The 23,388-nt window shown below is 39.7% G+C and overlaps 2 protein-coding genes across 6 annotated transcripts in view; both read left to right on the top strand.

Annotated features, from left to right (window-relative positions):
* Positions 1-18,873, top strand: part of LOC117466506 (LIM and senescent cell antigen-like-containing domain protein 1) — a 29,025-nt gene extending 10,152 nt beyond the window's left edge. For 3 of the 5 annotated variants that reach the window (XM_034109793.1, XM_034109790.1, XM_034109792.2), the window contains exons 2-11: positions 9,882-10,041; positions 11,787-11,853; positions 12,015-12,135; positions 12,682-12,831; positions 13,167-13,317; positions 14,777-14,869; positions 15,391-15,439; positions 15,679-15,754; positions 16,141-16,329; positions 17,291-17,379. In XM_034109793.1, coding sequence (XP_033965684.1) covers positions 9,882-10,041; positions 11,787-11,853; positions 12,015-12,135; positions 12,682-12,831; positions 13,167-13,317; positions 14,777-14,869; positions 15,391-15,439; positions 15,679-15,754; positions 16,141-16,285 — 1,012 coding nt within the window. In that variant the 3' untranslated portion in view covers positions 16,286-16,329; positions 17,291-17,379. Of the gene's footprint in view, positions 1-5,033; positions 5,598-9,881; positions 10,042-11,786; positions 11,854-12,014; positions 12,136-12,681; positions 12,832-13,166; positions 13,318-14,776; positions 14,870-15,390; positions 15,440-15,678; positions 15,755-16,140; positions 16,330-17,290 lie in introns of those variants that run through there. The other 2 variants (XM_034109788.2, XM_034109791.2) reach the window with 2 other exon arrangements.
* A 644-nt stretch (positions 18,874-19,517) lies between these two features.
* ranbp2 (RAN binding protein 2) overlaps positions 19,518-23,388 on the top strand; it is a 46,187-nt gene continuing 42,316 nt past the window's right edge. The window contains exons 1-4 of the mRNA XM_034110717.2: positions 19,518-19,706; positions 20,622-20,689; positions 20,787-20,898; positions 22,102-22,254. Of these exons, the coding sequence (XP_033966608.1) occupies positions 19,635-19,706; positions 20,622-20,689; positions 20,787-20,898; positions 22,102-22,254 (405 nt within the window). The 5' untranslated portion in view covers positions 19,518-19,634. The remainder of the gene's footprint in view (positions 19,707-20,621; positions 20,690-20,786; positions 20,899-22,101; positions 22,255-23,388) is intronic.

Here is a 23,388-nt window from a genome sequence, read left to right as displayed (position 1 = left end):
TGTATCTTAAATCAGACTGTAATTGAGCAAGATAGCTCCTTTAATACTAATTGCTTCTGAGACATTAATAATAATAATAATAATAATACATTTAATTTCTAAGCATTTTTTCAGATGCTCAAAGACACTTTATAGTGGAATTAAATAGGAAATCAAATGTAAAAAATGGAATTAAAATATTAAAGCAACACAACATTATTCACACATTAAAAGCCGGTCTGAAGAGGTGTTTTGGTCAGTGTTTTGAAAGTGGGGAGGTCAGTACAGTCTCTGATGGTTTGTGGGAGTGAGTTCCAGAGTTACATTAGTGCTGAAAGATAGCTTTGATAGCTCTGTGTGTGTTCCTGGCTGTCCTGCACAGTGAAGTGTTTTCTGACCCTTGTCACATGGGCGTGGGGAATAAAGGAAATGTTAGTCATGAATTATGTTTGCACACTTAGTAAATGGATGTGTGTCACTGAGTCTTACGTGTGTGTTTGCATGTTTGTATGTGTGTACTCTAGTGTGTGTACTTTCATGCCTTACCAAAGGAAAAATGGTTTTCCCCAAGCAGCCCTCATATGAGTGGTTTCTGTTGACACAGTGTGTGAGCAGGGTGTGTTCGATTTGTTCCTTTGGCCTGAATCTGGTCGTCTCGCTCCGGATGAGAGTCACAGTTGTTGCATGGGTCTGGAAAATGTTCTGAAGATACAGATTTATTAAGCCAACCTCATTTCAAACAGACATGTCCTGTATTGCACATTTATTTTATCCGTATTTTATTGTTTCCCCCAACAATACAGGAAACATTTTGGATTGACTCAGTTATTTGAAATGTCACTGAGTTATGGGCTGATATGACCCAACCTCTTATGATACATTTTAGTTTTTTGTGGCTTACTTATAAAGAAATGTGGTATCATGTATATTTATATCTTTATCTGTCCTAAAAGGGTTCAATCAATATGAAGAAATACATCATTTTTGGCTCAAGAAACCATGAGGGATTACATGACAAGTGTATCTGACTAATCCAAATTGACCACCAACTAAAGACAAATACTTCCAGGATCAACTAGTGAATGGAGTTAAACCCTCGGCACATACGCACTGTCATTGTGCCAAGCAGATCAAGCAGTGATATTTTCCATAAGCCTTGCATTAGAAACAAACCCTTGTCTTATCATCCCTGGGGGTCCATGATGTGTACCATCATAAAGAACACTGCATTAAATATAATTCTCTTTTAGTTTGTAGTTACTTGGTTTCATTTAATCGTTTATTTGAACAGGGACAGTGCACATTAATGAACACTTTAGACAAATAAAGTGTAAATATGCCGGATTTGAGCTTTGAGCTAATTTCCATCCGTAGTCCCTGACATACAACATATAAGAACATGACATTTGTAAACATAGCAAAAAATACATGATATGCAAAAAGAGCAAGAGCAGCACACACACGTATTTACCACATGGCAGTACACTATGGCAGCAACGACATATTAAGTGCAAGAGAGGATACAAGAGCTACATAAAGTGCAAGGGGAGATACCCCTGTGTGAAAGTGCATTTAGAGGTGATTGCACGTCTGTTTGTTTCTCAACCATTCTTTGAGTTGACCTTTAAAACTATTGAGAGTGGGACAATCCCGTATCTCAGTTGGGAGGCTATTCCACAATGAGCTGCCTTTAATGGAGGACATTTAATGGAGGACATTTTGTCCACAAGTGCTCCGTCTCTACGGTGGACCTCACAGTCTCCTCTGGTTTCTGACCTAGTGCAGCGTCCAGTGTGTTTTGTGTGGATGAATTCCCCTAAGGGAGGGGGGGGGGGGGGGCAGTCCATGTAAACATTTATAAAAAAAGCACATACTTTTAAAAGACTTAAAATTGTCAAAACTCAAGAAATTGTGTTTATCAAGGATGGGACAGTGGTGGTATGAATGTGGCTTTCTGTCAAACACCTTGATAGCTCTCTTGTACAGCTGTTCTATGGGTTTCAGGTTTGTGGCTCAAGCAAACGACCAGTTTGTCAAACAGTACTCAATGTGGGATAGAATCATACAGTGGAGGTATGACTTTGCAGCATTGACAGTTAAGAAGGGTCTAATTTGTTTAAAATGTTGCAAGGTTTGGCTTACCTGTGTGCATGTTGTCTGTCAGCAGTGTTACAGGAAAACAACTGGCCTGATTTGTATTAAACTTGGTGGAGGCGGGTAGCATGGGCCAAGGAAGAACCCATTTTGGAGCAGATTCGCGGGATGGATACACAAATTGTTTCACTTTAGCTAATGTGGTGTCGTAATAAAGGGAACAAGTGGTTCCTTACTGGGAGGTTTGGGTGAACACCCCACCAGGGGATCCGCTATCAGCATGAACTCGGGAACAGCTATCAGCATGTTGTTTAAACACTCTGAGCAATAAAATACAACACATCCTAAAGTTCACAAACGGCTAAAGTCATAAAAACTGATTCCCAAATGGGGAGATGGGACCATCCAATATGTGAATGCACCATTTTCCTTGGCATTGACGTTTATTTAATGTTTTAGTTTTTAAGACTCCAACATTCTATGTCTTTCTGTTTAGCCTACTTATTCCCATTTATTATATTAGTTTTTCAAGAATACTTTTGTTTGGTTTTGTTATTGGGCCAAATATGTCTGACTTTAGGAGCCAAGCACACACATGTTGATGTAAATAACTGCATTTGATTAAATGCACAAATCCCCCCTTACATTTTCTGTCATTTTCCAAGTGACCTGCCTGTAACCTCCTCAGTGACCTTTTATGACCCCATAAGGAAGTCTCAAAATCCTATCCTGCAGGGGGGGGGGGGTGCACACCAGAGACACCTTGTCTGCTGCTGACAGTTGCTGTAGCCATTTTTAAGATCAGGTTGACACTCATATCATTACTCTTAGCTTGCGGAAAAATGTTGTCTAATCACTTGTTAATAGCTGTTGTTTAAAGTATTAAAAACAGTGTGGAGCTCTATTTGTTCTCAAATGTATGTATTTAAAACCTAAAAATGTTTAACTGAAGTTCATTAGAACAGTTTAAATGTGAATATTTGGTATTATGGACACCAGTGGGCTGAGTTCCAAAGCTCTGTTTTTTGGGTGGAACCATGGCAAGGTCTGTAATCTGTTGGAAAGATTACATGTGTTTCCTGTTGAGCCCCCACCCTCTGTCCATTATACCCCAGTCACTCAACAGTGGTTCCAAGTGGAGGAGATCCTCAACCGAGCCCAGGCTGAGAGCACAAGACTTCTCTGCAGTCATTGTTCTGTTTTGGAAAAGGCTCCTGAAGCTGAAGATGTTGCCTGGTGACATGGTTCATTATCACTTTTATCACATTATAACATTTTCTTGATAGAGACTAAATACTTAAAATAGTGTTAAAAAGGGAGGTGTTTTTCTAGTGGCACGACCCTTTCACACTATTGACACACTATACTAATTATTACACAACAATACACCACTGTTTGTGTTTAGAGTCGCCTCGAAAGAATACACACACTTAGAAAATATGATGCATTTCAGGGACCAATCGCCCCCTAATGAAAAACAATAATACAAAATAAAAATATGAATGGATGCTTTGGATGTTATATCTAGTTTTGTAGCTCTTTTAGAGAACATAGAGTTGGCCCCTACTATGTATACAAACTCTCACACATGCACAGAAAACAGCAGCTGCCAGCACCGAGTTTGGAGTTGGCTCCACTAGGTGTCTATTTGTAGAATTATGGAGTAATTCAGAAGACTGTAAAATAATAGAGGCACCCGGGGGTTGGACACACACTGACACAAACACACAGGCACATTGTTTTGACTTTTTAAAGACCGATGTGTTCATTGCACATCCCGTAGCTTTGCAGGATTAACCCACAGCTGCTTTCCATTGGAGCATGTCAAACATGTGTGTCTCTCTGCAGTGTATTTCCAGATCTGGCTTTGTGTTTTTTTGATGGTTTCTGGAAGTGGTCAATAATTTGAGATGCCAGCAGAGTTTAACCACATAAAGAGCTACCATTTACCCAGAGGAGACTCAGATCTGTGGGTTTAAGGGAATGTCTTTTGACCAACATGGGATTTCAGAGGACGATTAACATATTTTATAATTGTAGATCTATACCGCTTTAGATAGTTGTTCCAAACTGATATTCAAGTTGCTCCATTTGGAGAAGACACATACCATATTTACATTATGCTTTACATTAAGCAGCCAATAAACAAACACAACATGGTTTACAAGTAGGTGTGTTACAATACATTTGGAACGAACACAACCAACAAAGGAAACTCAAATCAGTTCAGGGACCAAACATTGCAGCATTGATTAGTCACTGTATAAACATGTAATTAACATATACCTAATCATCTCTGATAAGACAATATCTCCAGTGTGTTTTGCAATGACTCAAGTAAAAAGAAATATTGTAACTGTTCTGCTTCTATCTTAATGATTGACTTTATCGTCTCTGCCTTTTGTGTGACATTCCCAATTTGCCCAAAACTTGGAGTTGGAGCCACATTGTTATATTTACCAGAAAGCTGAGAGTTCCAGCTGTTTAACACCAAACACACACACACACACACACACACACACACACACACACACACACACACACACACACACACACACACACACACACACACACACACACACACACACACACACACACATAGATATGAGCCATAGACGAGTTACCAGGGATGCAAAACATTCAAATAAAAATTGTGTGTGTGTGTGTGTGTGTGTGTGTGTGTGTGTGTGTGTGTGTGTGTGTGTGTGTGTGTGTGTGTGTGTGTGTGTGTGTGTGTGTGTGTGTGTGTGTGTGTGTGTGTGTGTGTGTGTGTGTGTGTGTGTGTGTGTGTGTGTGTGTGTGTGTGTGTGTGTGTGTGTGTGTGTGGTGTGTGTGTGTGTGTGTGTGTGTGTGTGTGTGTGTGTGTGTGTGTGTGTGTGTGTGTGTGTGTGTGTGTGTGTGTGTGTGTGTGTGTGTGTGTGTGTGTGTGTGCGCACACAGTGACCTCGTCCATGGCAGGCGTCAGGGTGGGCTCTTCAGTTTCAGGAGCCTGCCCCAGAATAGACAGTGAGTGTGACAGGAGGGGAAACTGAGTGTGTGAGTATGTGAGAGAAAAAGAGTTGATGTGGGAATGAGAGAAAGAGGGTGTGTGTGTGAGGGAGAGAGAGAGAGAGAGGGAGAGTCCTCCCAGCGCAGTCTGATTAGTGTTTGGGTCTCCTTCTTGCTATGTGGATTACAGCTCCCAACGCGGACTGGACTGCTATCTCCATTACTGGAAACTTTGACTAACCAACCAGAGAGGATCTTCTATCGCCCGCAGTGACTGTGATTCAGGTGTTAGGCATTTTCTGCAGTGAATTTGGACTGTTGCAGACGAGTATGGAGATAAACGGTCGTGTCCTGCCTCCGTCGATACCTGAGGATGGAGAAGCCCCAGACTCAGTTGCTCACAGGGAGATAAACGGTTTCCACCAGAGGCTTCCAGGGGACGACGGCGGAGAGGCGGAGGTCCCAGTGTCAAAGTCCCAGAGACGAAAAAGCGATGTCAAAGTCTATAAGGAGTTTTGTGATTTTTATGCTCGCTTGTAAGTAAGCCGTTTATTGACAGGGATCAAAGCAATGCAGGTTGTTGTCGACCGAAATATAGGTTTTTACCAAATGATAACACTTGCAATTTGGTCCTTAAAACATAACTAGTGAAATCCTACTTGTGTGTTGTGAAAACATTTTCCTCAGCGCCCAGTAAAACAGGCAGTGGAGAAGAGTTGGTTTGGCTTTAACGTAATTGTTTTATTTTTCAAGGACACACCTCCACTCTCGAATGTCCTTATGTGTACTAACTGTAGTAGTGAGTATGACAGAGCATAAGCTTGTGGTTTGATGCCCTGGCTTATGATGGCTATGATTGGTCCATTATTTATCTAATATTACCCTGACAGATATTTTTCATTTCGGTGACCGACCTAACAGTCAAAATGATTGCAGGAAAAATGTTATGAGGTAGTGAATGTGTGTGTTAAGGGATTCGGTCTGCTCGTACACTGATTGGTATCACTGTGTGAGATTACTGTAGGGTAACAGAATGTGAAGAATTCTGATATTCTAGTAGCAAGGCTCACCAGCCAGTTTGGTTTGAAACCTTGGGGGCCATGTTTGTGCAGGAATAGCTGTGAGCGCCACAGGAGGGGAACACAGGATGGGATATTTTTGTGCGTAGCTGTTATGCAAAGTAGAGTATGTCAACTGGCATTCCAATTATGTGTGCATGACGGGCATGACGGCTAAATATACATACTTTATTTTGGACTAATGTAGCCCATCTTAGGCGGTAGGACAACATGCACATGGGTCACCTCCAGGTTTGTGAAGGGTCATTTGGAAGCCTGGAGATTTTATTTTGTTTAGACATACACAATCACATTTTGGAATGTTTCAGAGCTAAGGTGGGACACGCGGAATAGATTGTACACTAAGAGTCTGGTAGTCAAAAATACATTGAAGCCCCTATGTGTCCTATTTGAATTATTTTGTATAATTTGTATTTTTACTGAACAAGTGAGGGTTTGACTACGTTACATTCCAAAATGTCAAGATGACAAAAATGTAACTAGTAACGCATCAAAACACCAATCATATGCATCCTTTTACTAAAATGGATTTGTCTTTGGCAGGAGTTCAGATCTTAAAACCTAATCCGTGTCTGTCAATATGATTTCATAAACAAACTGGAGGTTTGGGCTTTACATTGAGTTAAAGAAAACACAAATGTACAATGACAATACATGCAGGAAGAATTGAGACAGGAAAGACATCGACTAAACTTTGAATATTACGACAGCTGTCAGCAATATATTGTTGCAAATTAAGATTGATTGTGTATGGACTATATCGCCTCATAGTGTTTGCAGATGTGTACAGATTCCTGAGAACAGAGGAGAAAGTTGCAGAGATGCAAAATAAGGGAACTGAAGACACATGGAGACCAGAGGAGGGAGGGTGGAGGCAACAGGAGGAATTCATCACAGGAGTGATAGTCTGCATCCTTTCCCGTAGCTGACAACCAGCCTCCATTTATAGTCGAAGAGCAGCATGCTAGTGGCTTCCATGGTGGAAGGAGAGTCATGTGGAGAGGCCTGCTCACAACCTACTTTCATCTCTGGTAACAATATTGGTCTTTACCAAAACAGATGCTTTTGTTAAATCAATAAACTATTATTTAAAAAAAATGCGGTAGACATCACACAAACCCTGAACAACTAAAAGTGGGTTCATTTTCACATATGTACAATTTGATCCACCACAAAAATACAAAGTCGTTTTGTGATTATTTTAAACTTGTTTAAAGTTGTGTTTAAGTAAACAACAAAAATTCTACTTAAAGTCAATAAAACTACTTAACTGTCAACAAATATTTTGTTCTGCAGAATAAACTCCCAATTGTACAATCACTTTTAAAATAGTTGATCGTGAATGCAATCGACAGAAGTAAGTAACTAACATAATGCTATCAACAAACTACAATACGGTCACATGACTTCACTTCACCACCGCTAAGCTAAATGCGGCTAATGTTCAGCCTGATGAAATTCATTATTATAGAGTCACTTGTTAGAAAACTACATTTGTTGAGCTTCAAACATTCACGAGTGGGGTATTTACCAACATGTAATTTATTTTGTAGTATAAAAGACTCCAATTGAGGGATTTCAGAAGTGCTAAAATGCTAACTAGCAATAGGGAAACTGATAATTTGCCATTGTATTGAATGAAATATAGAAACGCAACTTTGACTGCGTATGGGTTTATCTCCCCCTCAGGCAGGGTGCTACAGGCAGATAGGCAGGTGGAAATGCCTCAGAGATGTGTCACTTCCTCCTAAAAACCCTTTGGAAAGGGCAGGGCTGTCAGCGTGTGATATCGGGCCAGACAGGGTTTATGGACCAATATGTATTTGATAAGTGTGTGAGGAGTGGACCCAGATGGAAGATTTGCTTATCCCTGCATCTTGTAGCAGTTTTGAAATAAGTCCAACAAAATAAGAGTGATGAGCAGTGTATCTGGGAGTTTTTGAATTCTTGTTAATTCCCAGATTGATCTAACTAAGTTAATATGCACAGATGGCATCACTCCATTACAATCTTACAGAGTGTGTCTGTGTGGGTGTGTGTGTGTGTGTGTGTGTGTGTGTGTGGGTGGGTGTGTGTGGGTGGGTGTGTGTGTGTGTGTTGCCAAGATACACTTTGGTATTCTGACCTTTATAAACCAAGCATAGGAGCCAGGATGGTCCCACCATTCTCTTCAACACTTCGACTGTCCACATGTTCACCTTGATTGACTTAATAAGCAGTGTGGTTATTGTGTGCATTAGCATTTGTTTATTAATTAGTATGTGGCTGTTTAGTTAGTTTGTTGCTTATGCTTGTTTTAGACCAGTTTAACCATATTGTTTTTATCCTTCATATGATTTAGTCCGAGGTTGAGCCTAAACATAAATCTGACACAGAAGTAGGTTTGGCTAATGTATATTTACTATGGGACGATGATGTCCAGAGTTGCCTAATAATAAGATAGCTTAAGGCTAGTTAGATACATATTGAACAGATGAACAAGCAGGTGTGTTTCACTGATGGCGTGACGCCCCCTTCTCGCAAACAATGTCTATACAAATCAGGTTTCAAAATGTGAACATACCATTCGGATTCATTCAGTTGACAAGATATCAGGTTTCCAGATGAGAAGCATGATTTATAGTTTAAAAGCTTTAGCAAGCACCAGTGAGTTTGTTTTTCCTGTTGTATAAGGGGAGACAAATTAGTATGTCAATAATATAAAGGACTATATACCATATAATCTACTCTTAGCCATAAAGCCAATACATACCTGAAACTTCCCAGTTTCATATTATTTTCTAGTACTGACGTATTCAACATCTGAAAGTGATAAACAAAAACGTTTTTGCAAAGCACTGCGCAGGTCGTTGGGTGTGGCCACATTTGTGCCGCAGGTTCTGGCATCAACGCTTCCAATGGAAAAGATCATTAGCCTGGGGCCCGTCTTATTTATATATTACATAGCCTTGTTTTGAGGAGAGGAGGTCAAACAGTACTGATTGTTTGATTAAAGGGCAGGATTGGCTTCACATGTCACACCAGGGTTGTTTTTGTAACAGTCATTGGACTATGTGAGACTAGTGGTTTTGGCAGTTTCTTCCATGATATTGAACCGTATCAGTGTGCACACGCCACTCACTGATACACTGCTGCTGACACAGTGCAGATGTATACACTGTAACTTCAGCTTGACTCTCAAAAGGCAACAAGCAGGTTTCCCACCTACTCCCACACCCTGATAAGCAGAGCCAAAATAAACCTAGAACCAAGAGATGCATCAAAGTTTCCCTACTATCGTCTCCTTTCTTTTTGTGTTAAGAATATCTTCCAGATGTTTATGACAGGAGAAACATGGGATACATGTTACAATAGTTGTGTTAGATTTATCTTGACAGGACCTTGGCTAATGCCATTGATATTCCTAACAAAAATGGACTTACAGAAACAAATTGCCTATGTATTAAGATTTCTTTTTAAATCATACTGTATTTTAAACAGAGGAAATATATATTAAAAAGACCTGCATATTGCAAATGTCATTATGTGTTACATGGTATGGGCTACAGCATTTTTTGTATTTATTTGTATTTTTTTATTTAAGAAAGGACGATGCACATTAATTAACATGAGAGCTTCAGTCTATCATGTACATTTTCCAAGTTTAGCCATAGAGGCTCATACCACATATTATATTAACTATTTTTAAATGATTGTTTAAGTGTACACCGATCCTTATTATGCATTTGTTTTCCTTCTCAGCAACATGGCCAACGCTCTGGCCAATGCCATGTGTGAGCGCTGCAAGAGTGGCTTTGCCCCGGCGGAGAAGATAGTGAACAGCAACGGGGAGCTGTACCATGAGCAGTGCTTCGTGTGCGCCCAGTGCTTCCAGCAGTTCCCAGAGGGACTCTTCTACGAGGTAACACTTCGTCCTGACTAAACGTCTTATCGCTTTCATCTTCTTATAAAAGACGCAGTATGCAGCAATCGACAGGTTTAAATACACTAGGAGAGATTGTTATGGGTATTTGAAAAAAAAAAACAGTCAACATTAAAGCATTTGTGGGCAGATCAACATGTTAAGAAGATATTTAGGATTATAAACAGAGTGACTCTAAACATATAAATGTAACCATGGTAACACATTTGTCTTTTAAGCTTTATTTACATTTCCACTGGCCGTGTTGTCTGGCTTTCTCTTTCCAGACAGTTAGCTAACTGTTAAGTGCAAGGCTGTTGTTAAAGCACATTCCTTAGACGAATAATCTGAACACTTGGTCCTGCCGAAGTAAAGACGGGTGAGCTCAACCTTAATGCAGCATTGAATTTTTAGAAGCACATTCCAGTAAGCTGTTTGCATAGCAGCCTTGACACCAGGGCCAGATGTCTCTCCGTCAGAACCTGATGCTCCTCTGCTCTGTCAGTTCATCAATGAGAAGGAGGCTCTAATGCAACGGTCAAGATGAAAGGCAATGCATTACCTCTCATCCCCTGTAAAGATCTCTACCTGTTCCCATAAATACACATCCTGACGCTGTAATGAGCCGTCTTCTTAATCCTGCTAATGTACAGGAAAGTGACTAAATACTGCTTTTTCACATTTTAAGTGGAAATTCAAGCTGTGTAAACATTCTTAAAATATATCTTTAATACGTCTTATTATATTAAAGGTGGGGTAGGTAATTTTGGAGAAACCAGCTCGAGTGCGCTAGAATTTGAAAATACACAGCCGGAAAAAAACTGCCACTTCCTTTCAGAGCCCCTCCTCCAACACACACGAACGCGCACATGACCAATGAGGGCACGAGATAAGTTTGTGCACAGATAGAAGGCTGACAGGCAGGTAGGCCATCCAGTTACTTTAGCCGGGCCGGCTCAGATGATTGGTCGTGCTTTTTACAGTGCTACGGCTTCCACAGATGACATTTTTTCATGGATTTGTTGTCAAAGCACTTCAGATATTCATTGCTATCGGGATGTTAAGAGCATTCCATGGAATATAACAACAAGTGTATCTCGAGCCAGTTTCTCAAACGTACCTACCCCACCTTTAAGCCATGCTTTTGTCATGTAAATGTGAAGCTACCATGCGCTCATGGCAGTTTATCCAGTACATTATGGCCATGCTTGCATAGAGTTGTATCACATGCAGACTTGTTTTCTTTGGATATATGATTTAGATAATTATGCCCATTTTGCATTTTATGTTGCAAATCCTTACATAAGACTTAACCAATCATAAACATTTGAATCTTTACTGACCTTTTCCCCTTTGCTTTCTGCCTTTACCTAATTCTTTCAGCAGTGGAACCTTTTAACTGCGGGTTAATTTGAATGACCAAATATACGTATACAACCTAAAGGGTCTCCACTTTGATTCACACACTAATTTAACATGCTCTTTTTACTGTGTTACAACTGACATGTAGTTCATTAGAAAACTTCATACATTGAGTCATATTTTAAGACATTTCTGATCAAACAGTGTTCTCTGCAAAAATTATAAAATATATTTGTTAACCAAGGGGTTGAGGAAAATATTTTTTGGGGGATTATCCTGTTTATTAATGTGTTTGCTATAATATTGTGTTAATTTACATCTGTGCACATTATCGGTGGACATGTAAATGAATTGTGGACATTTTGTTTGAATTCTCTTGACAGTTTGAAGGCAGGAAGTACTGTGAGCATGACTTCCAGATGCTGTTCGCTCCCTGCTGCCACCAGTGTGGTAAGTTCAGGAACTGCATCAACAGAGAGTACATTCCATCCATCCTCTCTCTCTACCTGAGCCTCAAACATCACGGTCATATAGAGATGGAGCTTGGATTTGATGCCCTTTAAACCATTATCAATAAACAAGTTCTCCATAATCTTCCTTTCTTCTCCTAGGTGAGTTCATCATTGGCCGTGTGATCAAGGCCATGAACAACAGCTGGCATCCCGACTGCTTCTGCTGTGACATCTGCCAGGCTGTGCTCGCTGATGTGGGATTCGTTAAGAATGCTGGAAGGTCAGTTGCTGTTATTCCACTTGTGATTTTTATAATTATGACTTTATGTCACCTGCAAGGCAGGATGATGTTTTCTATGATGCTGGTTCTCTCATACTGATGTTTTTACAACTCCTAAACAACTATGTCAAGCAGTCTCACCACCTGTTCCTCCTTGTTTTATTGTCCTGCCTCCAAATATATGATGTAAGGGTCAGATGTGGTACAAACCAGTACTAGCCTTGTTGTTCTTGTTCTGTGAAGAAATGACTTTTATAATTCAACGAAAGCCAATATGAGAATTCAGCAGTTTGTGCTAGTTAAAAGTTGCTGTATTTCAATTTTACAGTGTTTTAGAAGAATATTCCTTATTTTAGTCGTCTTTGTTGAGCTTCTTTTGACTAAAATGCTGCTGCTTTAGAAGATCCAAAAGTAGGAATGATTACACTGACTTGTAGTAGAAGTTAGCAACCCCTGAAACACGTCATAACTGTCTAATCAAGTGTTTCTCTCTTGGTTCTATTTGTTTCTCTTTCTCATCTTGTCTGTACTTCTCTCTCCCATCAGGCACCTGTGTCGTCCATGTCACAACAGGGAGAAAGCTCGGGGCCTCGGCAAGTACATCTGTCAGAAGTGCCACGCCATTATTGAGGAGCAGCCCCTCCTGTTCAAGAATGACCCGTACCACCCTGATCACTTCAACTGCAACAACTGCGGGTAAACGCGCACACACACAAACCTGTCCAGCTGTGCAATTACACATTACACATAATACATGAAAAGGTCATTCCCGTGCTGTGATTTGACTGAAATTGTCTTCTTACATCTTGTGTTACCAAACCCTACTTTGTCTTTTTTCTCCAGATGTGTGTATTTATCTTTGTCCAGGCTCTGTTTGTACATCCAAACAGCTTTTTTAAATGTATTTTTCCGTCAACGGCATCAATGACCTTAGAAGCTTAAGTGTGTTTCAATCGTTTGTGTTTACATGCTATTTTGAATTGCCTAAGTGAAGGCAGAGCTTAAGTTTTGTTCTCCTCTTTCTCTTGCAGTAAGGAGCTGACGGCTGATGCCAGGGAGCTGAAGGGAGAGCTGTACTGTCTGCCATGCCACGACAAGATGGGGGTCCCCATCTGCGGGGCCTGCAGGAGACCCATTGAGGGCCGCGTGGTGAACGCCATGGGCAAGCAGTGGCATGTGGAGGTACGAGGCTTAGGGACCCTGGATTCAAAATAACATTCAAGAAAGTTAAAATTGTGAATGTGTTCATTTGTTTGGTATTGCATTTATATGTAAAACATGTTGAATAATGTTATATTACAAATAATTAGTATTCTGTTTTCTATATAAGTCTCTAAGGTTGAAATGCAATTCCGTTTGTAAATATTTGAGAATTTAAAAGTAGCCAATCATTCATTCTTGTTATCTCTATTCTTTAAAAAATGTGTATTTCTCTAAGATGATTTAACTTAAATAGTTGCCATGTGTGTAACTCGTACTTTTCCCAGCTTTATCTCCACAGTCCAAACGTTGTCTGTCTCTGTGAAACATTCTCTGTGGCGTTGGTCATTCTTCCACCTATCTTCATATGTTCACCTATCTTTCATTTTCCTTCCTCCACATGCAGCATCATGTGTGCACTGTATGTGAGCGCCCGTTTCAGGGCCACCCGTTCTATGAGCGAGGTGGCCGCGCCTATTGTGAGAAACACTTTGACATGGTGAGCGGAACAGGGGTCGTCCTGCCGTTGATTACCTGCATCATGTCTGGCTTCTCCCTGCCTGGCTAGAACCCCCCAACCTCCATACAAGGGTGACACTAATATATCAATTCCAACAACAGCTGTCTGTCCAACACTTCGGTCCAGAGCGAGATCTACGGTCCAGATTAGCAATATTTTTTGCCGTGATGCCAGATTATATTTTCAACCCAGTTACCTGAAATAAATTCCTAATTAAACATTTATATTGCCCACTATTTTGAAATAGCTTAAGGAATACAGTAATACCTGAGGTAATAATACAAAAAAATACTGCTTACTGTGTTTTATTTACAGAAAATGTGAGATAAAAGACATACATTTTAAGTCCAGGATGTCAAAGTGTTTAGTCCTATAATATCAAATGGCTCTGTCAAAGGCTTTTATACACCACAATAATATAATTGCATGGGAATATGTTCTTCATGTTGGGTATTTGAATGGTCAAATTTGAAAACATGGTTAAAAAAGAAAAAGGCTTGTAAAATCGTCCCCTTTTTTTATCTTTTGAAAAGTCAGATTGGGGCAATAATATTCAGTCAAGGGTGCCCTCATTCACAGACATACAGTATAAGTAGGCCATATTGAGTCATTCGTGAGGGCATTACAAGAAATAGCATATATTCCTTATTTTTCATCGTAGCCTAGCATCTATTCTTCATACCTCTGTGAGGAGGATTAGCACGCCCTCTAGTGCTCACTATCCTGCCACCGTCTCTCCTCTCTGTCTCCTGCCTGGACGCAGTGACAGGACATCTGGACTGCACTGATGCTGTTGTGGTCTGACCTGATAATGTCTAAACCAGACTGTGCTGCTGCCTGTAACACAGTCTGTGGGATGTGATAATGTACTGACTGACTGCTGTGTTAACCCTGTGTGCTTGGCCTTGGCTTTGTTTGCAGCATTTTGTGTGTGCTAAGTGTGAGAAACCCTTCCTGGGACACCGTCACTACGAACGCAAGGGCCTGGCCTACTGTGAGACGCACTATAACCAGGTAACATTCAGCAGGAATATGTTAAACTCAGTCAGAAATTAAAACGTGCTGTGCTAGGTTTTCCTGCCGTGAAATGTCTCCTAAAACTACATCGTGATTTGTTTTAAAGTTAATGTTTTAATAAAACTGAACCATTGAACCAATGAGGAGATATATGTTCCTGTTTCTGAACTCTTCTTAATATTTAAATATGACTATGTAAATAAACATATTTGAAGTAGTTACAGTTTGCACAGCTTGTTTGCTTTAAGATTGTAAAATAATTGCTTTTGACAACTCTCAGTCTGAATTATGCTCCATTAGAGGGTTCCACATGTAGTCAGTATAACGACTCCATCTAGTGTAAGTCGATTTTTCTCCACCTAAACCATTCTACGTTTTTTAAATGCCTCTGTAGCGTGTGTTTGTTTGCATGTTTTTTGACCATGGCATGTTATATGAGCCATGATTAAATGAAGAAAATAATTAAGACTGCGCTGCACTTTGCTCACTCTCGGTTTCTCTCCCTTCATCTCACTCAGCTGTTTGGAGACGTGTGCTACCACTGCAATCGTGTTATTGAAGGAGATGGTGAGAACATTTGAAATATATAATGTTTAAGTGGGTAGACTGCTCATGAGATTAGTGTTTATCAGAGCACTTTTTGTGTAACGTATTTTGATCTCTATATCGACACGAGTGCCGATTGCTTGACTTGTAGATTTCCCTTGAAAATGTTTTGAATTCCAGACTGAATCCATTTAACTTTTAGTCACATGATTTTAACCTCGAGCAGTGTCTCATGTGAGTGTTTCTTCTATTTTTATCAGTGGTGTCTGCCCTCAACAAGGCTTGGTGTGTCAACTGTTTTGCCTGCTCTACCTGCAACACCAAGCTCACCCTCAAGTAAGTAATACACACGTCTAAGATACACCATCACAGTATGTTTGGTACAGATGTAGTATTAGTTTAAGTCTCTGAAGACTCACAAGGCGAAGTCCACTCTTCTCTTGTACATTTTCTCTTTCTCAACTTTCCTGCATCTGTGACTATTTGCTGCAGTCTTAATCCCTTGTCTGGGGAACTGTTTGCTCCACATCTCCCCCTTCATCATCTCTCTTCTTTGTCCCCTTGTGTGTATTTCCTGCTTTACCTTTCCTTCCTTTACCTGCTCAAACTTTCTTCTCTCCTTTCCTTCTCGTCCTTCTTCTTTACTCCATTATTGCCTCTTCCTTCCCTCCTCTTTCTCCTTCACAACCCTTCCCATCTCCCCCCCCTCCCTGCTCCGTCAGGGATAAGTTTGTGGAGGTGGATCTGAAGCCGGTGTGTAAGCACTGCTACGAACGCCTGCCGGACGACATGAAACGCCGGCTGGCCAAGCGTGAACGCGACGTGAAAGACAAGAAGAAGAAATCACTGATACCCATGTGTTTGTGATCCGCTCTTTTTCCTTTCTCCTCACTTCCACTGTTCTTCCTTTGGTCAGTTTCCATCTTTATTTTCATAATTTTTCAAGCATGCTCCATGAAAACATTTAATTACTCATATCCCTGTAATACGTGGTCTAGGAGGTCAAATCATGAAAGCAAACATTTAATAGGTGAATAAGAACAGATTGTTTGAGTGGACACAAATTAGTTGATACCTCTTAGCCTGAAACAGTGTTTAGGATTAGGGCTTGTTACTGCTGCTATGCAAACAGGTCAGTCACATGGTGAGGGAATTGCGTTGTTTCTTGGGACTCCGAGACTCCCGGTCTGTCTGGGCGTAGAGAGTAAAGCCGTAATCACTTCCGGCAGCTTTCTGGCCACAGCTGTGGAATTGCTGAGGTCTCTCCAGGTTCAACACGTGCCCTGTCCTGCCAGAGATTAACTGCTTGGAGCAAATGTTTTCCGGGACAGCTGGGGTGAGAGCCTGCCAGAGTTAATGGAATAAAAAGGCATTAATTACAGAAAACAACTAAACATGATTGTTTTCATTCAAGCAATTGAAGCGGTTATACAAAATAGTCCATTTGCTACTAGAAATCGATTTAAATGTGTGTCTTTATATCTGTATCCAGGTTTACACAAACATGATTTTTTAACATTTTCCCAAGTTTTACTTGAAATTAGCTTCAAAATGGTGGCTTTAAAAGATGCACACAATAGGGGAAATTCAATTCAGAATGTTTTCACTGGGTTTATCAACAATTTGAATCTATAAAAGGCTATTTGTCAGGAACTCCTATGTTTACATTCATCATAACATAGTGGCATCATCATGTAACACTTGTGCTTCTATTGGCTAGCGCGACAACACATTGTTCGTGATAGGCTAAGGGGTAGGGCATCTTTAACCAGTTGACCAATCACAACAGAGCAGGACAGCGAACCAATCAGAGCACACTGGGTTCTGGTTTCATCTAAACTGTAACAGCGTCTGTCCCTCTCTCTTCCACAGGAACAAGTTTGTGGAGTTCGACATGAAGCCCGTGTGTAAGAAGTGCTACGAGAAGTTCCCTCTGGAGCTGAAGAAGAGACTGAAGAAGCTCTCTGAAACTGTTGCTCGGAAGTAAACACACAGCAGAGCAGCTATAGGAAGGGACAAATAGATTAGAGATGCAATTCCGAATTGACAATCGTATGTTACATTTTGGTCGGTTATTTCAGCAGAACACACCGCTTCTTGTCCTTTCAATCGCAGAGGATAATTTATCTAGCCTGAAACTGACAGATGGCCAACAGGCAGATTGTTGGTCAGTCAGCCAGGTTATACTTTAACCTCTTTAGTGCCTTTAAACATAAATACTGCACTGTATATCTTTCACATGCTTGCCTTATTTCACTATATGTATTAATCCTGGTCCTGTATTTCAAAATGGAATATTAGCTTTAAGAAAACATAGAAACATGAGAGTAATAAAAAAAGGCTGTTAAACTGTTTGCCACCTTGCTTCATAATGAAAATTACGTTTGACTTATTTTACTGATACTCTCGTATAAAAGCAGAGTTAACCCAAAGACAGTTGCGCAAAATACAGTTTTATTAAATGTGTATATAGTGTCTCAATAATGTCCTGTTTTCCACCAACATGTATTATTTTATAGATTATTAATGTGTATTTTCTTTAATATTATGCTAAATGAGATTTTGTTTAGCTCTATAAAGTTAGAATTTTCGACATCATACTGTCTTGATGAACTGGCTTGCTGCAGTGATGAACTCAGCCAGCAGTTCTTATGTGCAATGCATTAAATGTGTAAAACAATCTCTATGTGAACACTGAGTTGCTAGTTTTAACCCCTACAATCTAATATAAAATAATGCAGCAGCAAAAAATGTATATCCCAAGTGTAAACAGTTGAGTTTTATTTCATCAGCTTTAAAGTTACAGTAGAGATGATGAAGCAACACCTCTGAAATACTGTCAACAAATACTGAACATAATGAGATTCACAGTAACAGAACTTATTGCATGGCAACTGGTAACTGTGTGTCTGGCAGCATGTTCAGAAACCGGATGTAGGAGTATTATTAGACGTTGGAGAACATGTGTCTCTGCTGTTTGTAATCCAGAGAAAGTGATCCTCTTAGAGAGGTGTAGCGACTTCCTCAGGGCTCAGACCCTCTTAGGAGAGAGAAAGCCAACTGCCTAATGGAAAAGTAGTTTCACTAATCATCATAATTTCATCATAGAACGTTTATATTTGACATAGTTTAATAATAACACACATTCCACTATTTAATGGAAATACAAAGCCATTGTTGGTAATACTTTAACTATCTGTGTCACAAAATGCTTTAATGTCATGTAGAATTACAAGTGCCCTCTTAACGTCAGTTCCCATATCTTACTACCAGGGCAACTGAGATGACTCTACACAGACAAACAATGCTTTTATTCTGTATTTTATCATTACAATTCTTGTCAAGGAACAATATTTATTCATGTAATCACACCAAAGTGCATGTCCTAGACTATTTTTCATTATATCTAAGGTCATTTTGTCAACGCATCTGAATAAACATGTATGTCAATGCTACCCGTGTGTATGTTTTTGATTTGCATTGTCCTACTTTTCTAGGAGTGTAACATGACATTACAATTTGTTGTTATATATGGTTTCCACATGATATATTGAAGCATATAATAATAATAATCAGATGTTTTATGCTAAGATAACATTGCTCCGATAAGAATATAGGATCAAAAAGACATTGAGTAACTGTTGTGGTACAACTTTCCCCCCCATTTTAGCTGCATAAAGCACAGACAACACAGAAATAACACTATAGACACATAGTACTTGATTAATCCACTCTCTACTTTAACTCACACTGATGAAGGCAATATGCATGTTTTGAAAAATAGCATGCAACCTGGATGTCTATATTCCCCATATCAATAAAGAAACATAAATGGTTTGCAAAATATTATGTGCATTTCTATTGGTGTTTGATTGTTGTTATTTATAATAATTTCATAAATAGTGTTTCTTTCAGAATATTTCAATTACACTTTAATGCCAAAAGTACGAGGTCCAGAAGGTTCCCCCAGCCAGCCCACCACCTCTCCTTCAAAATAAAGTGCGTCACTGAATTATCGGTTTTCATTGGTTGGGAAGGGAACTCACGGCCCACGTGACCCGCTTGAAATTTGACGGTAATGAGACTGCGCAATGTCGCTATGGGGAGTTAACGTTACGGAGTAACCGATATTAATGTCATTTTTTATATTTTGTGAATTCACGGTAATACATGCCCATTAGTAAGCCATTTTGGAAGAATTCTCTGTTTGGAAGTCATGCGGCGGAGTAAGGTTGAGGTGGACCGGTACGTCTCCACAGTACAGAGTTCCTCTCCCTCACTCAAAGAGGTAAGTTGAGCCACCGGGGCTAATGTTAGCATGTTGCTGCCATCATGTCAGCCAGCATGTGTCAGCCAGCCGGTGTGAAGAACTAACTAGAGTCGACTTAACAGTACTTGTTGTTTTGATTTAGTTGCTGTTAAACCCGTTAGGTTGTATTTTGTGTTCCGTGTAACCGCTGGTCCCCGGCTAGCAGTGCCAGCTAACCGGCAGTTAACGGCTCGTCGTGTCCTCCCCTTTGCACTGAATCGCGCGGCAGCAGCGCTAGCTAAGGTAGCCATGCTACTTAACTCAGCCGTCACTCCCATATACTTTGGCTACTTGTACAACAACATGGCTTCAACCGCCTTGTTAACAATATTATATGTCGGTTGATAGGTGCTTCATGTCAAACCTTTATTCAGAAATCGTCTGCCTTTTAGCAGACTATATTATCTGTGAACATAAGTTACTGTACTGGTACACTACCAACTTTACGTTTAATTGCAATCAACATTATCTGAATCCTTTACGGTGGTGAAATTGACAGCACTAGGCCCACTTAGTTGTCTAGTTTGAGCTATTTGACATTGTAGGAATAAGGGCACTGTGTCACATTAAACTGTACGAATTATATATAATACAGAGCAGAGTTTGTATTACTTATATTGGGGTGTTTGTTGTGAAGAACCCATAGATGTGACCAACACAATACATACCTATATTGTCCTAAACACACGCTCTATTTGGCAAGGAAGGTAAAATAAGAGGTGAAGACAATCCTATAACCATAACAATATGTTTGTATGAGGCATTTGTTTTACCATGTCATCATCCCTTTGCCTGCTTGCTAACATAACAAGCAAAAATAATTAAGATTACCATTACTCACAACATTGCTGAATGGTTCACTGAAATGAAACTTCAATGTTTCTTTTTCCACAGAAGCCCATCAAAGGGTTTTTGTTCGCCAAGTTGTACTTTGAAGCCAAGGAATATGAACTTGCAAAAAGGTAAGCACACAAGCTTCCCCATGGTTTTCTCTTGTGTTATAGCTTCTTAAGAAGTCTCTTTTTATATTATATCTTGCATATTCTTTGCTCTTTTTAGACATGTATCAGAGTACCTCAAAGTCCAGGAAAGAGATCCGAAAGCCCACAAATTCCTTGGACAGCTCTACGAGAGAGAGGGAGACATCAACAAAGCAGTAGGATGTTACAAGGTAGGAAGAAGATGTCACTGAAAAAACAAACCTTTATTCCTAAAGAAAAAGATGATCGAAGTCTGCTACAAATCTATTTATCATGAACTGTATTGTACAATTCAAGTACCATCTTTTTTAGTTGTTGTTACATCAGGATTGAGACATTTTACAGTTTAAGTTACAAGATAAGTTTATTTTACATTATTTTTGTTTTTGCTGCACGACACATTCGATTTAGAATAAAACAAAGTACCAGTGATAAGCTTTAGAATAATTAATAGTAAAATAAATGGTCATGAAATATTAAATTGGTTCATAATGTCACATCAATTTAGGTGGGATTCATTAAAAAATAAGAATAAATGCATTTAACCAACAACAGTTAACACGGTTCGTGGTTAACTACGATCATTCTCGCCAGGATTTTAGGTAAGATAATGGGCATTTCATTCCCCTTCCTATTACACATACATACAAATGATTGAATGTCAAGGCAGCCAACCCTAAGGTGTGGATGGAAATCTGTGTCTTGCATTATTACAGATCCTTTGGCTGCCAGGATGCGACTCTTCCTTATTTCTAGTCATTCAGTTTCCTTTTATTTTTAACGTCAGACTCCCAATTAGGTGTGTCAGCATAAATGTGTACCTGTCTATCAGGTTAGCCTAAACACTTCTCACTTATGCCAGTCACGTCCCATTGAAAAGAGCTAAATAAATGCAATAACAGCTATGCACTAAACAATATCACTTAATTAATAAAGAATAATGTACACATGCATGATTAGTTCTTGCTGTTATGACTTTGAGTTTCAGTATACGGGCTAAAACATAATGAAGGCATACCTATGGTCATTGACATCCATCTAGCTCTAGTCTAAATAAATGTAGCCCGCACTCTGTTGTACATAGAAAATAATCAGACATGTATTTATCACAGTGTGAGGAGGAGGTGTCAAGTTTCTGTTATCACAAAGTAAAAAGGAAACCTCTGGCAGAGCATGCGATGGACATGAGAGGATTCCTTAAATAAACTGACCTCCACTACTGATAAATTGACATTGAATTCATTAGACGTACAATTTAAATAATTGTTTCCCACTTATTTCTAATGTTATAGATGTTGTTTTTGGAAGGGCATTGCCGTTTAATTAGATAACCTGACTGAATGCTTTTGTATAAACTGACACTAGTATGTCTGCACTTCTATGTGTGTTTGCAGCGGTCTGTGGACTTAAATCCAGGCCAGAGGGACCTGGTGCTGAAGGTGGCCGAGTTGCTGGTCAGTAAGCAGGAATGTGACAGCAGAGCAGAGTTTTGGGTGGAGAAAGCCGCCAAGCTCCTGCCAGGAAACCCTGCAGTCTTCAACCTGAAGGTGAATCTCCATTCTTCTGAGTCTCCAGTTATCCCTCCTTTAATCACTGCATCAGAGGTAGGGCTGCAACAAACGACTAATTTGATAATCGATTAATCTATCGATTAATGAAACGATTAATCGATTATTCGGATCGTTAAGGTTTTAACTGTACTACTACTTATATCGATACTGCTTATCGATCCGGTCCTTTTAACGATAGTATTAATGGTTCTTTTGACAAGAAATAAGCTAACTAAACAAATTGTGAACAAAACTAACATCGCTTTTTATTTTAATTAAATGCATAATATTTCACATCAAAAGAAACAACAATGTTTTAACAAATCTTATTAAATAATGTGATGACAGAACTGTAAACAGAATAGCTGAAACTTTAACAAAATAAATAACTCGGTTACCTCTAATCATTAACCCATGTTTTTATAACTGAGTTAACTCCGTGTGTTGCTGCTAGCATACATAACACCTGACGTGGAAACGTTACTCGTGGATGGGGATACAGAGCTGCTAGAAAGACAGTGGAACCCGGTGCATTTCTCCGTCTGGATCTGGAGCACTTTTGCTAAATGTTTAGACAAATTGCTCGTGTTACCGCCCTTACATGCTAAACTCTTATTGCACTTTTGGTAACGAGCATTGTCCACATCGAGACGGCTAAAGTTTAACCATACCTCGGAGCGCGTTCTCTCCGCCATCTCCTCCGTGTGTGTGTGTTGCATACATGTAGCAGCTGCGTGTGTGTGTGTAAACTGCCCCGCCCCCTCGCAAGCAGGCGGGGGAGAGATCTCTCGTCTGAATTGGGAAGATCGAAAATACATTATAGACGCATTTTGTAGTCATATTCAGTGTTGGGAAAGTTCACTTTCTACATGAACTAGTTCAGTTCACAGTTCACACATTTTAAAATGAACTAGTTCAGTTCATAGTTCATAATTCAAAATGTTGAACTAAAGTTCATGGTTTCAAAAATGAACTAATTTATAGTTTATAGTTCTTTTTTCAATACGTTGCTGCGAGCTATTATTTGTCTCCTGTACGATGTTAATGGGATCTGGGTGGTAGTGGATCTGTGTTGGCTCTCTTTTTTTATTCGCCACTCGCACATACCGTGAAAGGCTAGTCGTGTGCTTA

This window comes from Pseudochaenichthys georgianus, chromosome 21 (genome assembly GCF_902827115.2).
Source record: "Pseudochaenichthys georgianus chromosome 21, fPseGeo1.2, whole genome shotgun sequence".
NCBI lineage: Eukaryota > Metazoa > Chordata > Actinopteri > Perciformes > Channichthyidae > Pseudochaenichthys > Pseudochaenichthys georgianus.
This window is presented reverse-complemented; position numbering and strand designations above follow the sequence as displayed.